This window comes from Pagrus pagrus (genome assembly GCF_965226575.1).
Source record: "Pagrus pagrus genome assembly, chromosome: 5".
In the NCBI taxonomy this organism is placed as follows: Eukaryota; Metazoa; Chordata; class Actinopteri; order Spariformes; family Sparidae; genus Pagrus; species Pagrus pagrus.
The window spans coordinates 28,510,646-28,523,947 of NC_140189.1; the positions used below are offsets into that span (position 1 = coordinate 28,510,646).

Below are 13,302 nucleotides of genomic sequence, written 5' to 3' on the forward strand. Positions count from 1 at the left end.
TTCTGACCCACTTTGCATGATGACACTGTTATAGATATTTGCATTCCACAAACTTATTCTTCGGACGCAAAGACAATCTCCTCACTGAGATTAATTGATTTTGAGCGAATGAAAGAACTTCCTGTGAGTAAAGAACACTTTTTCACCTAATTGTCCATTGTTGTGCTTTATTTGTTTGGATATTTGCTTCATCAAGTGCCATCTCAATACATTCCTTATCATAATTGATGTCACGTGAATGATTAATACTGAGGAGACGTTTTAATTTGTGCTTTGAGTGTTAAATAACACAATATTGAGGCCATTGAAACTGAACCCTACATGCAGTGTTACTTCCTGTTTACCATGTAAAATAGATGAGAGGCCCTCTGGCTAAAGCATGTGAGACAGACCAGGACAGAGGATGCAGTGTTCAGAGCAAAATAGAGAACACTGAGCCCTGAGAAAAAACTTTATTCTCTCATTGGGAGAAGTTTGGCGACTGACAATTTTCCTCGATCTCTAGCTCTGCAGATTCTCCAGCAAGCTCAAACTGGTAAGATTTGACTTTTTTTCCACCATCACTATTTTGTCGAAGCCATCTGAAAAAAGCAGGTTTGCTGTGTTATTTAAAACCTATCTTGCATTTATTCTGGAAACTCTGAAACTGAGGAGGCTTATGTCAAATATTTGACATCATGAAAGTACTGTGTTTGTTTAAGTGAACATTCTTGTTTCATGGACGTGTCAAGACCGATTTATTAATTGTTGCCAGTGTCTCTTGTGGATAAACTTTTCCATGTAATAGCATACACCACCTGCCACAGACGCCAGGGGGCGCTCCTGTGCGTAATAGCCAATTTGGCTAGTATCCCCGAGATCGTTTATTTTACAAATGAGTCACTACAACTCTCAACAAAGGTACAGCTTGCGGTTTGCAAAAACTTTTAGTTTGTGATTAAAATCCTCACGCAGACAGAAGAAATCTGCAGAATGATGCAGCCTCTCCTGCGCCATGCAGTTTTCATGGGAGTTTTCTTGTTCCGCCATTTTTTAATTTTTGTAAGCAGTGAGCTCATAAAATGTAGGCCTTTTTGGCGGCGTTGCATTTGTTGTGCACAAACTAAAAAGATATGTGATTTAAAAATGTCAAACTAGGGTACAAAACCCTATGGAAGCCCATTTTCAAGAAAAAAATAATAATTTTCATCTCTTAAATATGACTTTGTACCTCATCACTATGGCTGACCATGGATATATTTCTTTTAATCAAGCTTAGTTTTCATCTTTATATAACAAACACTATTCTGATTCAGTTTGCTGCATCGTCCAGCAGTTTTCAGTATTAGAATGGTTGTCCAGTGGTTTCTGAACATCTCCTGAGTGCAGCAGATACATATTGATTGGTTGTGGTCCACCCTTCAGACTGCAGTTATTATAGCAGCAGCAAAGACCACCAGGGGGGCTGGTGATGACAACTGTCAGGGAAATTGCTTTCAATACATTTAGCTAGAGGACAAAAAAAGAGCAAATTTTGCAGTGCCAACTGATTTAACGTCAAAACATAGTTCTATCTTTGAAATAAAAGATATCTGCTTCGGCTCACCACATCTCAAAACTTCCCATTCACACAGCGGCGTTTTGAATGCTTTGCGACGCTCTCGTCAGTTTTCATGAAACGGGTCAGAGTGAGACCTCTTCCCTTCCCACCCTGCCTTTGGTGTCCACGTCCCCGTGGTGTCCAGTCCTACCGGCTGCGATGTGTTACGCGCCCCAGCTTTAGAAAAAACAGAGAAGGAAAACTTCACAGAAATGGCGGAGGGTGCTACGACTCTCAAAGGCTTGCGAGCCCAAATGGGTAAGAAACATCTCGGCGACCGTTGTTTGTTTTCTCTCCCGCTCGTGTCTTACACTGTCGGGATCACTTTGTGAGGTTTGCTGGCAGCTGCCGCCGCTCGCCGGGTTATTTGAACGTGTTGCAACGCGGCCAGCCTTTTTCTGGCTAGTAACGTTAGCTCGCTGTCCGGTTATCTGCTGACAATGGATGCGGAAAAAATCAGCAACTTCTTCCCGCATTAAACGCTACAAGTCGGATTGAATTCAGCCGTGCTAGCCAACGACATGTTTATACATTCGGGGGAAAAGCTAAACAAGCTAGCTTAACTTGGAGAAAGTACTTGTAGCAGACGTTAGCTTAAGTTGTGTACGTTGTAGCTCGGAGCCGGTTGACATATCACGACTTTAGCTACTTGTCTGGCGCCCAGCCCACACAGCTTGGCTTTATTTGAGCTTTATTACATTTCAATCACGTTTTCTGACGAACTGCTGTTGTGTGAATGTATGAAACTAGGCGGACCGACTCTAACCGCTCGGCAAACGAAGCTAACTACCTGCATTGTAACTGACACCCGTCAGTAGCTTAGATAACGCTGCTCATCACATGGGGATTATTGTCAAAAGTGATCATCTGCTGTCCCTTTCAGGAAGAGTTCAGGAAGCGTTTTGCTTCTCTCTTCATGCCTGTTGTGTTAAAGCACTAAAAAAGCGATCTGAGTTGATTCCTACAGAAGTTACCGGCTTGTTTTTCTAGCCGGTTCATGGCACCATCAGCAGTTTTGTTTTACCTTCCTGCTCCAAACTATCTCCTACAAAGTGCGCTTTTCTCTCTTATGTCCATTGCTCTACATTTATGCTTATATGTTGACATATGGCACAACCCCCTCCACTCTCCAGGGAGGGTAACTATAACAATGTCTGACCTGAATTTCAGCTAAAGCTGGGGTGTCAGACGCTGTCAGACACTGAGCTCTGATAAGAGAATAAGGCTCTGGTGGTTGTTTTTTTTTTCTTGATGAAGTGATAGAAGAGTTTTGGTTGGACCAGAAGGCCTGTCTGTGTCACAAGTAGTCCTTGTACATTTTTTGTAAATAGGCTGAAATCTCCCATCAATGCTTCTCACTCCATGCCTCAGCTGGCCCCATCCAGACTTGGACGTGGATGTTTACTGTGTCTGCATCTGTGGGCATGAATGCACAGTTTGTTATGACTCGAGCCGCCGGTGGCCTGACAGTTTTTTTTTTACTGTTTTAGGGTAAGAGGGAGTTTTCTGCATACCCAGTGTGGGTGTAGGCATGTTTTACTCCTGGCAACAACCGGACCGTATTTAGTACTGATCTTCTTCCTGTTTCCATTCAGTATTTTCAATATGGAATTTAAATCCACCCATTTTTGTGGTTTTATGAAAATATCCGCAAAGTCCAGAGCGATGTGAAGTGTTTGAATCCAGGCTTTGTGAGGAATAAAAAGGATGTGGAGTCGCTCTGCCTCCAGTCAGAGCAGAGGACTGACAATAATAAAATAACGCCAGGAATCTAGCTCATGTGCATTTCCACAAGAATGTGAGCAAGGAGAAAATGTACCCTGCTATTATGAAGGGAGATCGCGCTACTGCGAGTCACACTGCAAGGTTATCCTGATCCTGGCTCAGCAATCGCTGCTGCAGAATTAAAAGCATGAGAGGTATTTCAAAGCTGGTTGGATTTAACCAGAAGAGGAAATGGACCAGCCTCAATTTCAGTAGTTTCTTGGATCTGTCTACTTAGTTTTGCTGTGCTAGAACAAATGCCCCATCCCTGTTTTATTCTACCATCGTAGTGTGTATTACAGTGCATGCACTCGCGCACACACACACACGGCAAAGATTTGAATAGCAAAACATGGTAGTTTGTATAAGCATGAAAGAAGGTCAGTCTGTCATCAGAATAGTGTAGCTCATAAGGTTATGTTGGTATGCTTATATATCATACATTTCTTTAGCTTCATTTTGGATTGTTCTTGTTTTTCTTTTATTTCACTCTCTAACATTTAACACATCAGCATGCTTGCAAGTTCCCTGCCAGCTTTGCCTGGAGACTTGGGATGGTTTTGAGGATAATTTCCAAATTGTCCAGTATTTTGATTTAATGTGCTACTTGTGTTGAGCTACAAACAGTGTGAAGATAAGATATGTGAATCAGGGGTGTGACTTGTATTTATCACAGATTGTTAGGGCAGGATGTTTTGGTTCGGGAAGGCTTACAAACCAAATGATTACAGGTGTAATAGTCTTACTAAAGTGTAATTGCAGTCTGCATCTCGGCATATAAATATTAAACCCAGAATATTTGTAATATATCGTCAACTTTGACAACTTAGTATTGTATTATTGAATATCTGTACTACATCTGCACTGTCTGCCATTTTCATGCGTCTCCACAGAGATTCAACAATAAAACAATCTGAACACTGTAAAACCTGCACTGTTTTAGCTTCCCACACAATGAGTCAAGCAGAAACTGGATTGTAGATTATAATTGATAATGGTTTTGGTTATAATTAGATCCTTTCAAGTGTCCATCTCCACGAGAAAATGCAGTCCACCTGGTAGAGCTGACTCCCCGGCAAACTGGGATGGGTCATTATTATCCTGCCAGGCCCAGTACTGCAAATAGCCATGGCTTACCTTTGCATGAACAGGTCTCGTGTAATCCCAATAGAAGATCTGGTGTGTGCGTTTGTGCGCGCACGTGTGTGAGCGTGCATCAGCGTCAGTGTTATCTGAGGGCCTGAAATCTTGAGCCAGCGATGGGAAGCTTTGTGCCACAGATGGCCAAGAATGTTTTTACTGCAGACCTCTACTACACAAGACAATTTTACTGATTTTGGACAAAATTAACAAAAAAAGGAACTAGTTACTGGTTCAGGTTGTTGATGAAACCTAGCACACTTTTTTACTTGCCAGCAAATGGCTGTCCACCCTTTTATTAAGCGGCGCAGACACTTCCTGTGCAACAAACTGCTTAATTGTACCGTGCAGCAGGACACAGGAGAGGCTGCAGCTCTAAAGAGGGACAGAAAAGAGTCCTAACACACTCTTGCTTCCCCAACATGGCACAAAAGAAATGTCTAAAGACCTTGCGTGTTATTTAGAGAACTAGGATTTGATCAGTGGTGGCAATCAACTAGAAGTGTTATGATGTAATGCCGGCTGGCCTGTTTCCTGTTTGGTGTTTTTGTCTAGCCTGCAGGGCAGCCTTGTCATCACCAGCCCCCCTGGTGGTCTTTGCTGCTGCTATAATAACTCTGCAGTGGACTACAACCAATCAATATGTATATCTACCGCACTCAGGATGGTTGTCCAGTGGTTTTTGAACATCTCCCATTACTGAAAACTGCTGGACGATGCAGTAAACTGGATCAGAATCGTGTTTGTTATAGCTTTTTACACTGTTTCTTGTTTCTTGTTGTTATATACTGTTTCTTGTTTCTCCTTAATAGCAGGGGCTGCCATGGTATTTTCATTGTGTTGTTTTGCACAGCAGTACAGGGAAAATAAAGTTTCTTGACCCTTGAGTATAAATTTATATGCCACACCAATACCAACTGGATTAATTACCACATAAAGATCAACATTGCCTACTTTTACTCAGATAATGCCATCGACCAGGTCAGGTGTATAACTAGTAACCAGGTTTATTTGAACATTTTTCTTTTGATGCATTTAGCGGAGTCTGTTGATGCAGCGGCGTTAATGCATGCTAATGTGTGCAAATCTCCATAGTGATGGAGTGATGAGAGACAGCTCCTCTGATTGGCTCTTTCCTTTTCTATGAGCACACCTGGCTCTCTTGAGGTTTGTTGGGCAAACAGAATCTCTTCCTGAACATGTGTGTCATTGGAGAGTGTGTTGATTTTATTTAACGGTGCCGTTTCTGACTCGGCCTAATTTTGCACTTACTGAGCTTCTTACAGAACAATACAGAACAACAGTGTGGTTACAGCATCAGTGTTGTTACAACAGATGATTTTATGCATAAGTAGTCTTGCGTCAAAAGAAAGAGTGTGCATGTTTTAGCTTAGCAGCTGTTACCTACTCAGCCCCTTTACTTTCCTGTCTGCTTTTACTTCCCTCTAAGGAACAGAGAGTGCAGTTAGCTTGAAGTCTAAATCCTGTGATGTCATGGACGACGGTCCTACTGTTGAAACTTAATATTTGGGGTCTTAAACTAACTTTCAGACAAGTTAATACTGTTTGAGCAGCCTCTTAATAGATTGTATCCTGGATCTACTGATTATGGGTTGCAGTATCAGCATCGTTCATTCAGAAGGTGTTGCTGTTGATAAAAACACAAATGTGAAGTAATTGTTGCTTGTAAATTGACACTTACACTGATAAGTAATCCTTCAAAGCTTTTACCGCTCTGTTCCCTTTTATTTGGCAGTGAGTCATCTCATTTCAGAGTCAATGTCTCCGCTGATGCAGGCCTGAGCACGGATGAGTAGCTCTTCATCCATCCTGAGCTGCTGTATCACTAAGCAACAGTTGCAGTGTGTTTTTTTTATTTTTTAAATTATTTTTGCTTTTATTTGAACAGGGAAGATTGAGTAAAAGAGTGAGATATGATGTGAGACAGATTCTGGGCCAGAACATTTCGGTTCAGTCATCAAGATTTAATATCCCAGCATCTTTTAACATCTTTTTCTCTGGAGAGATAGTTGTGTTTTTACTTTGGGTGTGATTCATTAATGCTAGAATTGGATTGCTTTTTCTTCTGAATATAGATCAGCTCCTTTCGCCAGCAGTGCCCCATCTGTTTTTCCTGTCTATTCTCTTGCGTAAAAGGGAATGTCTGTGTTGACATAAGGTTAATAGCAGTTTCTTCACAGTCCCAAAACACACATGTTAATAGTATCAGCTAAACATACAGTGTGATACTGTTTACATGCACTATTGTATGCTAAATATTGCTGTGCACGCTGTGTAAAAAATGTGGGCATGTGCAGGTTTCCTTGTTTGCTTTGAGGTCACTGTGTTCTTTGTGGTATTGTATGTTTTCCACCGCTCATACAATCTCGATGCACAGAATTGGGCTGTGCGATGCATGTCGTGTGAAAATAGAAAACGTCTGTCCTTTCGTTCATGTCGTTGTGTTGCAAATCCTGCTCTTTGCAGCAATATTTTTCATCATTTGTATGACGCTTTGCCTTCTTCAGCTTGACACGGATGCAGGCAGGAAATTTTCATGAAGGCAGCACAAACATAGAGGAGAGTGAACGTGACACAGGACAGGGTCATTCTGAACAGGAGAAGGAAACCCCAATAACGTAGACTAAACAAGGAGCTAGTACTGAGCCCTACTCACTGGTAGGGTCGAAGAACGGAGTCAAAAATGAAGTGGTCGGTATACTTCCACTGGGCATTAGCTGCAGACTTTGACCCTCATAAGCTTCTTTGACTGGAGAGCATCAATGCTGATACAGATAATCAGTGCACATTTGCTTGCATTGTCAGCTGTTTTGCTCTGTCCATCTTTTTTAGTTTTTTTCTAGTTTATTAGAATTGTTTTGTCAAAATCTTTTGAGAGTTGTATAGCCATTCTTATAATGTGTATCCAGATACCCAGTTATGTTTGTTATTTCGTCTTGCGTGCACTTACAAATCTTCCTGTGGTTCAGGGGTGCAAACATAGCAGATGTATTGTCAGCTAAGTGAATATTATGACTCGATTTGTCGGTGTCACTTCGTGTAAGAAGAGCCCGTCATCCTCTCTGTTTTCCAGAGTCAATTTCCATACAGATAGGATTTGCACGCGATGCTGTGCTGGGAAACCATGACCAGTGCGGTGGGCACTGCATGATAGATTTACATGAGCTAATATGGTTAAAGGTGTTGCTTACTTTGACGTCCAATAAGCACCTCCATGCAACCATTTCAATTCACTGTGGCGCTTCTTGTGAAGACAGATGTCTGTAGCAAATAAGGCTGACTTGCTTTATAGCTGCTCAATCAAGAAATTCTACCTGGTGAATCGCTGGTGGAAAGAGATTACATGTGAAGTAGCAGAAAGTTTGTGTTAATCGCTTTTCTGATGAGGGATGGGAGAATTTACAGTTCTGCAGGGAAGTAGTGTCTGAATAACTAAAAAGTGAAAATATGAGAGCTTGAAAATGAAGCTGTACTCACCTGCGCGAGTGCAACAACACACAACACTCTTAAGTGTAGACAGAGATGGTCACAGTTTTAACTCTTTGCTTGATCCCAAGCAAGGTCACATTACTGTCAGCGGTTATCCCCTGCTTGGAGGGCGCATATGATCATGACTCAGCACACCATGTCACAAGCATGCATTACTGAGCCGATGGGGCATTTCTTATCTATTCTCTCCTCACAAAAATTATACCAATAAGATAACTGATAATTTTAAAAACAAGTCCATAAGTGTTCATGCACACCTGAGGTTGAGAAGTAATAAGCGAAGATGGATGATTTATAGCTCTAATAAAATTTGCTGTGTCTTTTCCCTCCTCTTACAACCCTTGCAGAACAACTTGCAATGGTGTTCTCTTCCTCTTCCACACCACACAACATCCACACCAGCAACAACATGTTTGGCTTTAGTCTACACTGTGTGGCTCTACCCAGGCGCTGCAGTTTAATGTCATTTTCATACTAGTGCAGATCACAAGCAGCCCATTAGTTTTGATGGCTATAGTGACGGTAGACTTTTACAGTATGTTAGCGATGGAGACAGTGAGAAACTTTCAGACCACAGTCAGAAGTGTTCATTAATAATGTCCATAGTTTAGCCTCTTTGTCAGCAGTTCTTCTAATGCTGAATACACACCGACACAGGAGAAAAGGCTGATACCAGGGCTCATAAAGCTTGATCACGTCCTCACTGTTTCCTTCCTTCCTGCCCCTGTAGCTGCTAACCATGATGTGCTATTGACCTCTTGGTGGTCCTGGTGGTAGAGTTGATGTCTTTGCTACCTTGAACGTATGTTTCTAACCCCATGCCTTAATTTGGAAGTGCTCAATTTTGTGTATGAGTATTAAAACAAAATGGTCTCCAGGGACAGAAACCTTTTCTCTCTGTAGTGCTAGAAGTCACATCTCAAAAGAACAGCAGAAATTGTATGATAGAACAGTTAGCTGCAAGCGTAGGAAGACCTGAGGCTGATTTTTGCTGATATTCTGGTTTGTCAAGGTGGCTGTAGCAGAGCAGAAGCTGATTGTGCATGTGGAAATTTGTCCTATATTGATTTTGCTTTATGTTTTAGGGAGTGGCATATGAGCTGTATATCAGGAAGCTCACAAGGGTTTGTTTCCAGACATGTTTCTCACAGCAGCCCATGCCTTCGAGCTGGTCACAGAAAGCAGTGTATGGTTGGCTACAGGGTTGACCATGAGCGGGGGGGGGTTATGTCAGATGGCTGAATAGCTGGATTGTTCTGTAGCGTCAAATCCGTTGGATCTCTCTAGAACTAGCATTCCTATGGAGAGCAAACAAAGCACAGAGAAAATCGGCTGATTTAAACTTGATTGGTTTGGAGTACCAGAAGCAATCCTGTCTCGCTGATATTATTTGATATACCTGCTTTGTAAGACGTGAGATGAAGTGACTCTAATTCTCTGTGTGTATGGTCTGTGGTTTCCTAAATACAGCTGCAGCTGCACAGGCACAAGCCGAGGAGCGGCGCAGCCTGTCAGGGAACAGTCCAGGACCTACGACCAACCCACCAGCTAAACCTCAGGGGTGTAAGCCAGGTAAATGACACCACACCTTGACACAGAAACAGATCGGTTCTCACAGATACTGCCCTGTCACCGCGCTATTGTCTTCCATAATCTGAACCATTAGATGCAACACAATATACTTCCACCACCCTCTCAGTGTGGCTTAATGAAGGTAAATCTTAGTCATCATCTTATTACCGTAACAGTTGGCAAAGCTCATTAATGACAGTCACATGCACACATCTGCCTGCCTGATTCAAAGCCTTCATAACACTATGCTGCATTATAATCCGCCCCTTTGCCCCATGAATACGAAATGCTGCACATGTTTTACCTTTTAAACACATATACAAATGGATGTGTCCGCAGTCATTGACGGTGCCGCACTTAGAATAGACGACCGACTGCGAGTGGCTAAAGAGAGACGAGAAGAAGCAGACAAACAGCACGGTAAGGGGGCGATCCTAGTTGCAGTGTGAAATTATTTTAGCCCTAACTTCCCTCTGTATATGTGAAATTTACCCTGTTAATTGTAGATATAACAGAATATATAGTATTTTTTAAAGAAGAAAGAAATCATTACATTTTAGTATCAGAAATTTTCTCATTGGCATAAGAAGACAACATACTAATGATTGACTTTTTTTTGCCTTTTTGTGTGCGCTCAGCTTTACGAGAGTCTCAGATCATGGAGCGGGAGCGCAAGGCCAAACTGCAAGTGGAGCGTCAGTTGGAGGAGCGCCAGAAAAAGGTTGATGAACAGCGGAGAAAGGAGGAGCAGAAACGACTGGCTGTGGAAGAGAAGAGGAAGCTGAAACAGGAAGAGGAAAAGGTAGATGCAGCATGGGCGGAGCCTCAGAGCAGTGCTCCTTGTTGATATGACATTTACATAGAAACACAAATTTCAATTGCAGTGTTTCCTTTATATAGTAGAAAACAGAGGAACGACAGAGAATATTGAATGAGGACATTTATCTGTACTTTGAAGTTAAGTTATGATATTGTCCCGTCCTCTCTGCTTTAGGTTTAGGAATGAGGGTTGCTCTGCTGTAAATGACTCACATTTTTCTCTTCCCTCTGCCCCTGTCATGCTGCAGGAGCACTACGAAGCAGTGATGCGGCGGACATTGGAGCGTAGTCAGCGTGTGGAGCAGAGGCAGAAAAGATGGTCCTGGGGAGGACTGTCCACAGACTCAGATGGACGAACAGGTAGAGGCCCTTTCTTTGGCCAAAAAGTTCATCCTTTCCTTTCTGCTCTTCTGTTCAATTTGACTTTCATCATCGACATGCCATGGTCGTCAAAGAGCAAGTTAGGATACATAAAAAGTGCCACACACGCAACATAAACGAAAAAACAAGATGTGAAAGTGGTCAAGTTCTGGTGAAATCCGGCCATAATGTACATACAAGCAGTTTAAAGCTATTGTTGATGATGCCGGATGAGTTGGCTGGTATTGACTTGCATGACACTCAGACAAACATGGTTATTTAGAGAAAGACGCAGTCCTCACTTTCTATCTTTTTGTTATTCAAAAATAGACGGAGCTGACTGTCTCTTTATACTACAAAATATAGCTGCTATAAGTTAGGTAGCTAAGAGCAAAGCAGTAACTTCTCCTGTCATATTTACATTTGTGTTGAATTGCATCCCTTTAAGTCATTTTTAGGCCTTGTTAGCCACTAGTTTGGTATCATTTGAGCCTTAATGCATTATGTATAATTTTTTAAAGCTTGTCAACTTAATTTAAGAACTAAACTATTTTTGTTAAAGCTGAAAACATAATCTGATAACTCAAAAATCCACATTTTGTTTACTGAAATCTGAAGAATTAAATGTAAATGACAACTGTACATGTAGTCTGTCACATTACTACACGCATGAGATATCACTTGACTCATCTGCACAATCACTCCCACTGTTTGACACTCAGACAATAACCCACAATGTTCTGCAGAATACTACAGACCGTTTGTGACGTAGAAGTAAATGGGTCTGTAGAGTACCAGCTGATGACTGTCAATGTTAATTTGGTAACTGCTCAATGCTCCGTGTCAAACCAGGTTTCACCTCCTTTCTCTTCCATTCTATGACGGATGTGCCTCAGCATCATGTATGTTATGGCTCCTCTCTGAGAGCTGTGTTTTCCCACAGGAGACTCTGATGCGGGCGCCTCCTCTCCAGTAACAATAGTTATCTCCCCTGCCTCGCCAGAAAAGCCACCAAGGAGTCGACAAGGTTTTGTTTGTTGATAATTTGCTCACCGATGTAGCAACACAGCATGAAGTGGTGCTGGCACTCCAGATAGCTTGGTTACCTTTTCCTCCCACCATCTTTCCCTCACCGACCAACCCTCACCTGCGCTCTAACTGGCAGTTTTTCACTAACCATTTCTTGTATGAGGCCTGTGTTCTGAATGTGCCTTGTGCTGGGTGAATAGCTGGAAGTGTAGCTTTAAGTTTTTTCACTCACTCGCACCGTCGAAACACTTCCAGGTCTCATGGGCGACTTCGCATGGAAGCCTGACACGAAACACAGGACTAATTTCTCTCTGGCACGGATCATATGACAATGATGCTCTCGTCTTTGGAGTGGTCAAACAAAAGCATCTGTTGTTGACTAACTGCCATGCCCGGCTCTTAAACCACACCAACTTTGTTGTGGTTTGCTAAAAGTCTACATTGTCATGTTAAACATGATATTGACATCTGAATTCATACTTTATATCATGTATTTTTCATGGTTTAATGGCTATATTATGTAAGTAGAAATAGTTTTTATTTATCAAAGCAACATACCACCCATTGCATATTAGGGGTATTAAGATCTTGCAGAACCTTGTACTCCCTTGTGTGCACCCAAATGCCTTTCCCAATAGCCAACCTCCAGTTTAAACCCCGCCTCCCTTGTCTGTCTATCCTCCTCCCTCCTAGTGGACAAGCGATCCACATCCACCATGAACCTGAAACAGCCGTCTGAGGCTGGCATCAGCAAACGCCTATCCTCCTCCTCTGCCACCCTCGTCAAAACTCCCGACAAAAGTAAGTCTCCTGTCTTCCCTCCCCCTCCTTCCTCGTGTACTCCTTCTCCCCCTCCCTTCCTCCTAACCTCCCTGCATTCCTGTGCTGTGTGTTAAGCAATAAAGTAGGTTTTCAGACGAACTGTTATCAGCCAGTGGCATGTTTTTCAGTGATGATAATGTATTGAGATCTACCAGGTGACAATCTGTAGATTATCTGGAACAGACCCACTTTCTCTTCCAACTCTTACGGCTAGAGTGAACTCTGACCCCTGTGCTCTCCATATCCAGGGTTTTACACACAGGCTCACTGGAGCACAGACTGGTAAAAAAAATACTTTAGCTCTCTGTCTCTGGTTCAAGCTAATGAGAAATTAGCATGGTTTCCCAATATTGCTTTGTCCATTCACTATGCACCTCTATGAAGTACTGAATCAAATCTTCAGAATCAGAAGGGGTCCCTAGCATCAACTTGTGATTTGTAAGTAAATGTACTCGTAGTGGTATAGAAGCCTCACATATTTTGATTCACAAGTGTATTTGATTTCTGCAGAAAAAAATAATCAACACAATCAACTGATTCACATCTCTCCACAGCGTCAAAGGGCTGTCGGTATCATTCCTACTTTTTGATATTACTGATTTTTGTATACCTCCCAAATTTCATATTTATGCTTTTCCTTTTCCAGGCTTCTCTATTTTTTTTCTAAAAAAGTCTGAGAGACTTTGAACCATTCACAAGCGAGCGCT

General features: G+C 42.1%; 1 protein-coding gene across 9 annotated transcripts in view; it reads left to right on the top strand.

The window, feature by feature from the left end:
* The first annotated feature begins 1,703 nt into the window (after positions 1–1,703).
* Positions 1,704–13,302, top strand: part of map7d3 (MAP7 domain containing 3) — a 29,635-nt gene continuing 18,036 nt past the window's right edge. For 8 of the 9 annotated variants that reach the window (XM_084353256.1, XM_084353257.1, XM_084353260.1 and 5 more), the window contains exons 1-7: positions 1,704–1,837; positions 9,464–9,565; positions 9,905–9,985; positions 10,204–10,367; positions 10,633–10,744; positions 11,688–11,771; positions 12,467–12,574. In XM_084353256.1, coding sequence (XP_084209382.1) covers positions 1,792–1,837; positions 9,464–9,565; positions 9,905–9,985; positions 10,204–10,367; positions 10,633–10,744; positions 11,688–11,771; positions 12,467–12,574 — 697 coding nt within the window. In that variant the 5' untranslated portion in view covers positions 1,704–1,791. The remainder of the gene's footprint in view (positions 1,838–9,463; positions 9,566–9,904; positions 9,986–10,203; positions 10,368–10,632; positions 10,745–11,687; positions 11,772–12,466; positions 12,575–13,302) is intronic. The other variant, XM_084353258.1, reaches the window with a different exon arrangement.